The sequence below is a fragment of the Theropithecus gelada genome, chromosome 16, assembly GCF_003255815.1.
Source record: "Theropithecus gelada isolate Dixy chromosome 16, Tgel_1.0, whole genome shotgun sequence".
Classification (NCBI taxonomy): Eukaryota; Metazoa; Chordata; class Mammalia; order Primates; family Cercopithecidae; genus Theropithecus; species Theropithecus gelada.
The window spans coordinates 31,018,179-31,029,993 of NC_037684.1; the positions used below are offsets into that span (position 1 = coordinate 31,018,179).

General features: G+C 49.1%; 1 protein-coding gene across 1 annotated transcript; it reads left to right on the plus strand.

Moving 5' to 3' along the window:
* The first annotated feature begins 5,305 nt into the window (after positions 1-5,305).
* RPL27 (ribosomal protein L27) lies at positions 5,306-10,441 on the plus strand. The gene is made up of 5 exons (XM_025361723.1): positions 5,306-5,384; positions 5,662-5,744; positions 7,138-7,307; positions 10,162-10,272; positions 10,361-10,441. The coding sequence occupies exons 2-5, from the start codon at positions 5,664-5,666 to the stop codon at positions 10,407-10,409; spliced, it is 411 nt and encodes a 136-aa protein (XP_025217508.1). The 5' UTR covers positions 5,306-5,384; positions 5,662-5,663; the 3' UTR covers positions 10,410-10,441.
* Positions 10,442-11,815: the final 1,374 nt, after the last annotated feature.

An 11,815-nucleotide genomic window follows, 5' to 3' on the forward strand; every position in this document is an offset into this window, starting at 1 on the left:
GAGTCTCACACCGTCCCCCAGGCTGGAGTGCGATGGCGCAGTCTCAGCTCACTGCAACCTCCGCCTCCCGGGTTCAAGCAATTCTCCTGCCTCAGCCTCCTGAGTAGCTGGGATTGCAGGCACCCGCCACCACGCCCAGCTAATTTTTGTATTTTTAGTAGAGATGGGGTTTCACCATGTTGGTCAGGCTGGTCTTGAACCCCTGACCTCGTGATCCACCCGCCTCAGCCTCCCAAAGTACTGGGATTACAGGCATGAGCCACCGTGCCTGGCCCAAACTTTTTTATTTTTAATAGAGATGGGGTTTCACCACATTTGTCAGTCTGGTCTTGAACTCCTGATCTCAGGTGATCCACCTACCTCGGCCTCCCAAAGTGCTGGGATTATAGGTGTGAGCCACCGCACCTGGCCAGGATTGGCACTTTTAAATCCACTTGTCTGGATATCAGGGTGGGTGGTAACTGGTATAGCCATATGGCATAGCCCAGCGATCCCCCCAGTATTGCCTTTTTCAAATACAAAAACAAAACTTGTATTAAGGCCTTATGCTAGCATTACAGGAAGCATTTTCATTTGTCTCATTCTAATTTAATTCTCACTACTTACAAAGTGGGACAGTATTATCCCCACTTTACAGCTGAGGAAACTGAACTGCAGAGAGGTTAAATATTCTGTCCCCGTTTACATGATGATGGAATTCCTGAGATTTGGAGTCAAGTTGCCTGAATCCAAAGCCCATAGTCTATCTTGTCACTTCATTGTATCATGTTGTTTCTAGATTTTGGTTCCTCTTTCTCCTTTATCCACCACCCTCATTCCTACCCTCACTATGGGCAGGAGAAGGTATTTTCCACACAATTGCCAGAAATTTCAGCTCCGAAAGGACTATACTGCAGGGAGACAGGCAGGCAGCCATGACTTTGATGTCCAAGTTCTTGAAACCTAAATGTGTGTATCAACTGAGACAATTCCAACAATTCCATCAGCATCCCTGCAGTCAGATATCTGCTAAGTTCTGATATCATCTGTCATTACTGGGAACAGAGCTCTGTCCTTGGCTTAGGGTGAGACAGGACAAGGGAGGAGAGACAGGCCAGTCCACCCATATCCAAGGATACGCAAGAATGGAAGGGTAAAGAGCCATGGATATGTATGCAGGGGAAGTGTAGGGTGTGTTGTACAAGTATGATCTGCGAAGTATTGTTAAAGCTGTTTAAGGTGCTCTCCAATCATTCATTCACTATTGATCACTTAGCAACTGCCTGCCCAGGCTAGATGCTAAAGAAACAGGTAAGTAAACCTACCCCGTGCCCTCAACAAACACAATCGAGCAAAGGAGATACCATACCAATTGGAGATTTGGAAAAATTGTTAAAATATAAATTGCTAGGCCAGGCGCGGTGGCTCACGCCTGTAATCCCAGCACTTTGGGAGGCCGAGGTGGGCGGATCACGAGGTCAGGAGATCGAGACCATCCTGGCTAACACAGTGAAACCCCATCTCTACTAAAAATACAAAAAATTAGCCGGGCATGGTGGCGGGCGCCTGTGGTCCCAGCTACTCGGGAGGCTGAGGCAGGAGAATGGCGTGAACCCAGGAGGCAGAGCTTGCAGTGAGCCGAGATTGTGCCACTGCACTCCAGCCTGGGTGAGAGCGAGACTCCATCTCAAAAAAAAAAATATATATATATATATATATATAAAAATTGCTGGGTCCCATCCCCAGAGTTTTTTATTCAGTTGTTTTGGGGTGGGGCGTGAGAATTTGGTTTCTAACAAGTTCCTAGGTAATGGTGATGCTGCTGCTCTGGGAAGCACACTTTGAGATGAGAACCCCTCATATCCAAACTAAGATTATGTTCTGTAATAAAGGTAAGTACAGATTGGATTGCTGAGAGAGCCCAGAGAAAGGAGAGATTAATTCTGCCTGGGAGAATTCTGGAATAACCTTGAAGGATGGATAGAATTTGAATAGGATTTTGCCTGGCTACTTGGAGAGGAAGAAAAAGACAAAAGGAACAGCCCAGGGGGTATGAAGGGTGGGGGAGTCAGGAATTTATGCTGCAGGAAGGGTGGCAAGGAAGGAAAGGAGTGAAAGTTCACACTATTGAATAAGCCAACAATGAATTTCAAGAAAAGTGAAGGACTTCTCAAGAAAAAGTTATTTAAAGCTGTTGCTCAAAATAAGATCTATAGATCATATGGCTCCACTCCAGACCAGAATTACCGTCTCTAAGGTTGGAGACACTTAATAAGCATCCCGGAGGCTGGGCACGGTGGCTTACGCCTGTAATCCCAGGGGTGGGCGGATCACGAGGTCAGCAGGTGGAGACCATCCTGGCTAACACCATGAAACCCTGTCTCTACTAAAAAATACAAAAAATTACTCGGGCGTGGTGGCAGGCGCCTGTAGTCCCAGCTACTTGGGAAGCTGAGGGAGGAGAATGGTGTGAACCTGGGAGGCGAAGCTTGCAGTGAGCCGAGATCGCACCACTGCACTCCAGCCTGGGAGCAAGCGGGAGACTCTGTCTCAAAAATAATAATAGTAATATAATAATAAGCATCCTGACTGGGCACGGCGGCTCACACCTGTAATCCCAGCACTTTGGGAGGCCAAGGTGGGTAGTCAGGAGTTCGAGACCAGCCTGGCCAACATGGTGAAACCCCATCTCTACTAAAGATGCAAAATCAGCCGATACAAAATTGCTGGGCATGGTGGCATGTGCCTGTAGTTCCAGTTACTTGGGAGGCTGAGGCAGGAGAATTGCTGGAGCTCAGGAGGCTGATGTTGCAGTGAGCCAAGATCATCCCACTGCACTCCAGCCTGGGCGACAAACTGAGACTCCATCTTAAAAATAAAAGACAAGACAAAATTCAGAGGATTTAGTTACTAATTTGATTTGGAGGGTAAGGTGGCTTAAGCTACTTGGCAAGCTGAAATGGGAGGATCGCTTGAGGCTAGGAGTTTGAAGCTACATCACACCTGTCAATAGCCACTGCATTCAAGCACGGCAACATAGCAAGACCTCATCTCTTTAAAAAATGAAATATATAAGAAAAAGACATTTTAAAAACTACTGGAGGCCAGGCGTGGTGGTTCATGCCTGTAATCCCAGCACTTTGGGAGTTTGAGGCAAGTGGATCACTTGAGGCCAGGAGTTCGAGACCAGCCTGGCCAACATGGTGAAACCCCATCTCTACAAAAAATATAAAAATTAGCTGGGTGTGGTGGTGGGAGCCTATAGTTCCAGCTACTTAGGAGGCTGAGGCAGGAGAATCGCTTGAACCTGGGAGGTGGAGGTTGCAGTGAGCTGAGATCGTGCCACTGCACTCCAGCCTAGGTGACAGAATGAGACTCCGTCTGAAAAAAAAAAAAAAAAAATTGGAATGGGGCTGGGCACAGTGCCTTGCCTGTGATCCCAACACTTTGGGAGGCTCAGGTAGGAGGATCACTTGATCCCACAAGTTTTTGAGACCAGCCTGGGCAATATAGTGAGTCCCCATCTCTACCAAAACAAGAAAAAGTTCTTTGTTATTGTTTTTTTTTAATTACATGGCCATGGTGGCCCACACCTGAAGTCCTAGCTACTCAGGAGGCTGAGGTGGGAGGATCATGAGCCCAGGAGTTGAGGCTGCAGTGAGCCATGATTGTGCTACACACTTCAGCCTGGAGGACAGAGCAAGACCCAGTCTCTCAAAAAATCAAAACAAAACAAAAGCCATTGCAATGGGATCCTGAGGGATACAGGGAAAATTGTATCACTGGAGAGCTTCAGAAGAGAACTGATGAAATCCTGATTGTTCCCACGTCTTGCCCAAGACAAATCCTATAGGTTCAGATAAGCAAAAACTGTGAGATAGTTTCTCTTTCTCTTAAACTCAGAAAGCACATAAGGTACCATCTGAAAACACTCTTCTGGTGAGTGATGGGAAGTATAATTCGGTTTGAGAGCCAACTAGACCTAGATTCAGACCTAGATTTGAATCCTGTCTATGCCACTGAGTAGGATTAACCTCAGACAGGCAATTTATCCTCTCTGAATTGCAATTTCCTCATGTCTAAATGGGAGGAGAATGCCTAAGATGCAGAGTTGTGCAGATTAAACAGGCTGCTGGCTTATATAAAGTGCTCACATCTTGCCTGAGAGAGAATCGGTGCTCAGGGGTGACATGGTAAACAATATGGGCTCAGGAGTTGAATTGCTTGAGGCTGAGCCCCAGCTCCACTGCTTACCCACTATAGACTGGGCAAATCTCTCTAAGTCAGTTTCCTCGACTCTAGAATGGAGATAATAATAGTACCTATCTCTTAGTGTTATGATGACCCAATCGGATGATGTGCATAAATAGACTAACCTGGCCTGGCACAGGGTAAGCAGCTGCCATCCTCCTCCTCTACTTCCCTCATGCTTATTCTAGCTGGTAATGTCAGTGACACCACTAGACTGTAACTGTTGGGGGTATATATCCTTCTTGGGTTTTTTTATTTTTTATTTATTTATTTATTTATTTATTTATTTATTTATTTATTTTTTTGAGACGGAGTCTCGCTCTGTCACCCAGGCTGGAGTGCAGTGGCCGGATCTCAGCTCACTGCAAGCTCCGCCTCCCGGGTTCACGCCATTCTCCTGCCTCAGCCTCCCGAGTAGCTGGGACTACAGGCGCCTGCCACCTCGCCCGGCTAAGTTTTTGTATTTTTAGTAGAGACGGGGTTTCACTGTGTTAGCCAGGATGGTCTCGATCTCCTGACCTCGTGATCCGCCCGTCTCGGCCTCCCAAAGTGCTGGGATTACAGGCTTGAGCCACCGCGCCCGGCCTCTTGGTTTTTTTTAAACCAAATTTAGCAGTGGAGGGTTGTATACCAACTTTAGTGACCCTAAGGTTGATAAGTTCCGATAACACACTACCATCGGACCAGCCACCCTTGTCTGATATTTGTCCCTCCCTCTTTAGCTAACCGTGCCCCCGACAGGTACCAATAAATGCCCTATTTTTTTCCCTGTGTCTCCCAAGAGAAAAAGTAAATTTCAGATTGTGTCCCCCTCCTAGTGCCAGAGAAAGGAACTACAACAAAGCCTAGCTGCTGAGTCCAGAGAACGCAAAGCACACACGGTCTCCCAGCTCTTCAGTCCGCCTGGACGACTCTCCTTTGTTCTTGTCTACTGCTGGAGCTGCTAATAAAGCTTGATTCAAATACATGAGCTGCCGGGCCCTGCGTTCCCCTTATGAGCTTCTTCCGCCCGCAACTCGAGACTCAGCACCACACAAGTAGCGTGTCAAAACCTGAAGTGAGGGACAGGAAGTGAGGTCATTCCTCCCCGGGGTGAAAGGTTAGCGGAAGTGTTCTTCTTTCCTTTTTGCTGTAGGCCTGAGTGGTTGCTGCCGGTGAGTGGAAGGTTGGGTTGAATCTTTCAATCCGCCGCCATCCGCGGCTTGGGGGTCGAGGGTCCGGGGGGCGCCGGGTGCGTTCCTTCCTTAGGTCTCTGGCGGCTACGTATCCGATCCTGTCCTGCGAGCAGGGCCCGCGGGCGGCCTGGACCAAGGCGACAGTGAACACAGTCTGAAGTTCCGGCCCAAGACCTGGGCTTGCTGGCAGGAGTCGGCTCTGGGCGTCTTTGGCTTTATGGATTTTTAAGTGGCCCTTTCTCCTTGCTTTCTGCAGAAATGGGCAAGTTCATGAAACCTGGGAAGGTGGTGCTTGTCCTGGCTGGACGCTACTCTGGACGCAAAGCCGTCATCGTGAAGGTATCAGCCTCGCGGGACTCTGCGTCCTTGCATCCCGGGACCAGGCTGGCTCCGGTGGAGCAGGCAGGCTTGGAATTCAAGGCCCGCTTCTGGGGCAGTAGCCAGTGAGCACGGTCGGGGTGAATGTGGGAAAGCTTTTGAGAGAGGAAGAGGCACAGTAGAAGGAAATATGAGCTGAATTGGGCTCCTAACGCATGACGCCTTCTCCACCAGAGGCTTTAAATATATAGCAATAATGGCTGACATTTATTGCACACTTGCTATGCGCTCCCACTGCCTTTCAGGTATTGTCATGTGCAGTCCTTGAAGTAATCATAGGGGATTCCTTTTCTTTTTTTTTTGAGACGGGATCTCTGTCCAGGTTGGAGTGCAGTGGCGCGATCACTGCAGTCTCGACTTCCTGGGCTCAAGCGATTCTCCCATCTCAGCCTTCCAAATAGCTGGGATTACAGGTGCGCGCCATCATCCCCAGCTATAGGGGGTTCCCTCCTGTTGCTAAGGTTTAGAGGTGTTCTGTTATTTACCTGAAGTGCTGCAGCAGGGAATCTGTAAGTAGAGGAGGAAATCGCTTTTAGAAAGGTCACGTAGGCCGGGCGCGGTGGCTCAAGCCTGTAATCCCAGCACTTTGGGAGGCCGAGACGGGCGGATCACGAGGTCAGGAGATCGAGACCATTCTGGCTAACACAGTGAAACCCCGTCTCTACTAAAAAATACAAAAAACTAGCCGGGCGAGGTGGCGGGCGCCTGTAGTCCCAGCTACTCAGGAGGCTGAGGCAGGAGAATGGCGTGAACCCGGGAGGTGGAGCTTGTAGTGAGCTGAGATCCGGCCACTGCACTCCAGCCTGGGTGACAGAGCGAGACTCCGTCTCAGAAAAAAAAAAAGGTCACGTAGCCCCTCACTGTTTTCCTCCTACCCATGTTTTTGTAGCTTCTTGAGAAATTTCCCTAGGCTCTGGCCACATATGCCACTGCGTTTTGCTGTTGTGGGGACACTGGAGTACTCCTGGATTCCCCTCTCCCATCTCCTGAGACTGGGCTCTGGAATGAGGCTCTGGTGTCTTAGTCTTGGCTGTATGCTTTACTAGCAGTGGAGCAAGTGAATAGTTACCAAGTCTTGTGAGCAGTGCTTGGCATACAGCAAGTACTTAAATGTTAACTATTGCTACTTTTAAATCTCTTACCTCTAATAAGCCGTTCCAGATGCTTCCTAGTGGAAATAAACACTGTTCTGTTTCTCTTTGGTCATTTCGCATAACTTTCTGTGATTTTTCTCTTTATAATGGTGGGTCTTGGAGACCTGAGGGAGGAAATATTTTTTTGACACTGCCCTACCTCTAACACAGGGCCTAAATGGGCCCTCAGTGAATAACAAATGTAATTCTTATTCATTTAGAACATTGATGATGGCACCTCAGATCGCCCCTACAGCCATGCTCTGGTGGCTGGAATTGACCGCTACCCCCGCAAAGTGACAGCTGCCATGGGCAAGAAGAAGATCGCCAAGAGGTCAAAGATCAAGTCTTTTGTGAAAGTTTATAACTACAATCACCTAATGCCCACAAGGTGAGCATTTCAAGAACTAGAATTTTAAAATTTCTTCTCCCCGCTCTGTTGAATAAGGAGACAAACCTTGCAGCCATTCCAGCACCAGCAAGGAATATCATTTCCAAATTGTTCTTCTTCATCTCATAAAGTGGGCATGGTTTCCAGTTTTACCTTTGATCCATCTTTTAAGTGTTAGGTAAAGATTGTTTTCCATCCACAGTAAACACAGCCATGAGGTCTGATCTGCTGTCTTCCACTGTTCCACCCTCAAGGATAAATACTATAGGTTTCAAAAAGTCTGTGAATGCGCGAAAGCAAGCCTCCCTCAGTTAATTTCACTTACCTGTTGGGCCCTTTAGTCTGGGGACATACAATATCTTAGTGCAAGTGGTTTTTTTGAGAGGGAGTCTCGCTCTGTCGCCCAGGCTGGAGTACAATGGCGCAATCTTGGCTGACTGCAAGCTCCACCTCCGAGGTTCACGCCATTCTCCTGCCTCAGCCTCCCAAGTAGCTGGGACTACAGGCGCCCACCACCACGCCCGGCTAATTTTTGTATTTTTAGTAGAGACGGGGTTTCTTTTTTTTTTTTTTTTTTTTTTTTGAGACGGAGTCTCGCTCTGTCACGCAGGCTGGAGTGCAGTGGCCGGATCTCAGCTCACTGCAAGCTCTGCCTCCCGGGTTTACGCCATTCTCCTGCCTCAGCCTCCCTAGTAGCTGGGACTACAGGTGCCCACCACCTCACCCGGCTAGTTTTTTGTATTTTTTAGTAGAGACGGGGTTTCACCGGTTTAGCCAGGATGGTCTCGATCTCCTGACCTCGTGATCCGCCCATCTTGGCCTCCCAAAGTGCTGGGATTACAGGCTTGAGCCACCGCGCCCGGCCGAGACGGGTTTCACTGTGTTAGCCAGGATGATCTCGATCTGACCTCATGATCCGCTCGCCTCGGCCTCCCAAAGTGCTGGGATTACAGGCGTGAGCCACCGCGTCTGGCCTAGTACAAGTGTTTTTTAAGAAGTACGATGGCTGGGCGCAGGGGCTCCAGCCTGTAATCCCAGCACTTCAGGAGGCCGAGACGGGCGGACCACGAGGTCGGGAGATCAAGACCATACTGGCTAACACGATGAAACCCTGTCTGTACTAAAAAATACAAAAAACTAGCCAGGCGAGGGTGGCGGGCGCCTGTAGTCCCAGCTACTTGGGAGGCGGAGGCAGGAGAATGGCGTAAACCCGGGAGGCGGAGCTTGCAGTGAGCTGAGATCTGGCCACAGCACTCCAGCCTGGGCGACTCAGCAAGACTCCGTCTCAAAAAATAAGAAGTATGAGAGGCCGGGCACAATGGCTGACACCTATAATCCCACCACTTTGGGAGACCGGGACAGATGGATCACCTGAGATCAGGAGTTTGACACCAGCCAGAACAACATGGTGAAACCCCGTCTCTACTAAAAATACAAAATTAGCCGGCCGTGGTGGCACATACCTGTAATCCCAGCTACTGGGGAGGCTGAGGCCAGAGAATCGCTTGAACCCGGGAGGCAGAGGTTGCAGTAAGCGAAGATCACACCATTGCACTCCAGCCTGGGCAATGAGAGCGAAGCTCCATCTCAAAAAGAGGTGTGAGGCCGAGGCGAGTGGATCACAAGGTCAGGAGATAGAGACTGCTGGCTAACACGTGAACCCAGGAGGTGGAGCTTGCAGTGAGCCGAGATCATGCCACTGCACTCCAACCTGGGTGACAGAGCAAAAGTCCGTTTCAAAAAGAGGTGCAAGAATTGAGAAAGTCCCGAACAGTAATTGCCAGAACCCAGCAGCATGCACCTTAAAGTTTGCTGCTGGTACTGCACATTTACTCTTGGTTGGCACCGTGGCTCATGCCTGTAGTCCCAGCACTTTCGGAGGCCTAGGCTGGTGGATCACTTGAGGTCAGGAGTTCGAGACCAGCCTGGCCAACATGACAAAATCTCGTCTCTGCTAAAAAACACAACAATTAGCTGGGCATGCTGGCTGGCATCTGGAATCCCAGCTATTCCGGAGGCTGAGGTGGGAGAATCACTCGAGCTTGGGAGGTGGAGGCTACAATGAGCCAAGATTGCACCACTGCACTCCAGCCTGGGTGACAGAGCTCGCTCCATCTCAAAAAAATAAAAGGGCAGAGAGAGCTGTTTCTCGGGTTCTGGGATGTGGGGTTGAGGCAGCTAGTTTTTGTGCTGTCATGAGAGTGACTGCATTGGCAGAACTTGAACGATAAGGAATGGTTTCAAATAGAAAATCAGCCGACTGTCATGATGAAAGTCAAGAAGGCCTAATTTGGCCAGGCGCGGTGGCTCACGCCTGTAATCCCAGCACTTTGGGAGGCCGAGGCGGGTGGATCACGAGGTCACGAGATCGAGACTGTCCTGGCTAACACGGTGACACCCTCGTCTCTACTAAAAATAAAAAAATTAGCCGGGCGTGGTGTCGTGCGCCTGTAGTCCCAGCTACTTGGGAGGCTGAGGCAGGAGAATGGCGTGAACCCGGGAGGTGGAGCTTGCAGTGAGCTGAGATCGCGCCACTGCACTCCAGCCTGGGCAACAGTGAGACTCCGTCTCAAAAAAAAAATAAAACAATAAGGCCTAATTTGATGATTCTTAGCTATAAAAGTAAAGTAGTAGTGGGAAATTGAGAATGAAACGTTACGTTTTACATTTTATTGGCTTGAATCCAATAAATGTTAACAGTGTGGATTTCCAGGTAATGTCATCAGGATATGACTTTTGATGATTGCTTCTAAGGAGTCAGACCCTGATTCCCTAGTGTCCCACAAAGATCTGGGCTGTGTGGGGGCTTCTGGCAGTATGTGGGCTAATCCTGCCTCTCCACCTTTGTCCCCAGGTACTCTGTGGATATCCCCTTGGACAAAACTGTTGTCAATAAAGATGTCTTCAGAGATCCTGCTCTTAAACGCAAGGCCCGACGAGAGGCCAAGGTCAAGTTTGAAGAGAGGTAAGTAGGCTTTGGTAGTGAATGGTGGAGTATGGTTTCACTATTTCCATTCCTCTCCTCATTGATGTTCTCTTTTTTTCCCTTCTAGATACAAGACAGGCAAGAACAAGTGGTTCTTCCAGAAGCTGCGGTTTTAGATGCTTTGTTTTGGTCATTAAAAATTAAAAAGGAAAGAAAGCCTGTGTCTGCATGTTGTTTGTATTACCAGACTCTGAAAAGGAGAACATTATTGAATAGGAAACACTGGATGGGCTGGGCACGGTGGCTCACACCTGTAATCCCAGTGTGAGGCCGAGGCAGGCGGATCAGGACAAGAGATTTGAGACCACCCTGGCCAACATGGTGAAACCCCATCCCTACTAAAAATACAAGAATCAGCTGGGTGTGGTGGTGCAGGTCTGTAGTCCCAGCTACTTGGGAGGCTGAGGCAGGAGAATCACTTGAACCTGGGAGGCGGAGGTTGCTGTGAGCCAAGATAGCACTACTACATTCCAGTCTGACGACATCGAGACTCCATCTCAAAAAAAGACACGGTGATGGATGAGGGGCTGGGAAAATGTTAAATCTGCCTTAATGAGGTTTACACTGCCTCTGTCCTTAGCTTGATAATCCCTGTGAAGAATTGTGTAGCCTCCCTGGCTTCTACCCATTACGTGCCAGGAGAACCTCTGCTACACTCTGCCCCTCCTTGTGACAACCAAAAGCCCCTGAGTGGTGGGGATCACATATTTTTGATTGAGAACTGCTAACCTGAAATTCTCAAACCTTAGCACAGATAGAGATCACCTGGATGGTTTGTTAAGCCACAGATTGCTGAAATCCTGCCCTCAGACCCATCCAGGAGGTCTGAGTTTCTAGGAAGTTTTCAGATGACGCTGGTACTGGTGCAGATGAGGTGGGGACCACCCTGGAGAGCTGTTCCTGGTGGTAACGACAGATGCCAGTGGTGAAACCCCAAACCTAGAGCTGCTGTTTAATAGGACAAGGGAGTGCTCCTCAAATGGCCTGGCTGGCGGAGACTTGAAGAAAGTGATGAAAGGGGCTTGGGCGTTGGGCTGTGCCGCTACCATGCACTACTGTGTTTGTGCAGGAGAGACCTGTGGCTCTTAGGATCTGGCATTTTACCTCACAATGGACTGCAGCTAGCCATGTTGCATGGATGAAATAGGTGTTCCATCTGAACTGGTTCTGTCACTAGAGGGAACCAAGATTCAAACAGGCCAGTTTGCCAAGTCTGCTAGGTACCACACTTGCACTTGGGAACCGGAGGGGGCGGGGGGGCGGGAAGGGGCTCAAAGTAGGATTGGTGAATAACTGGAAAAAACCTTGGGCTAGGTTATTAGGAAACTTTTTTGAGAGGGAGTTTTGCTCTTTGACCCACCCAATCTGGGGTGAGGTGGTGCCATCTTGGCTTACTGCAACCTCTGCCCACCCTGGGTTCAAGCAATTCTCCTGCCTCAGCCTCCCAAGTAACTGGGACTACAGGAGTGTGCCACCACACCCAGCTAATTTTTGAATTTTTAGAAGAGACAGGGTTTCACTA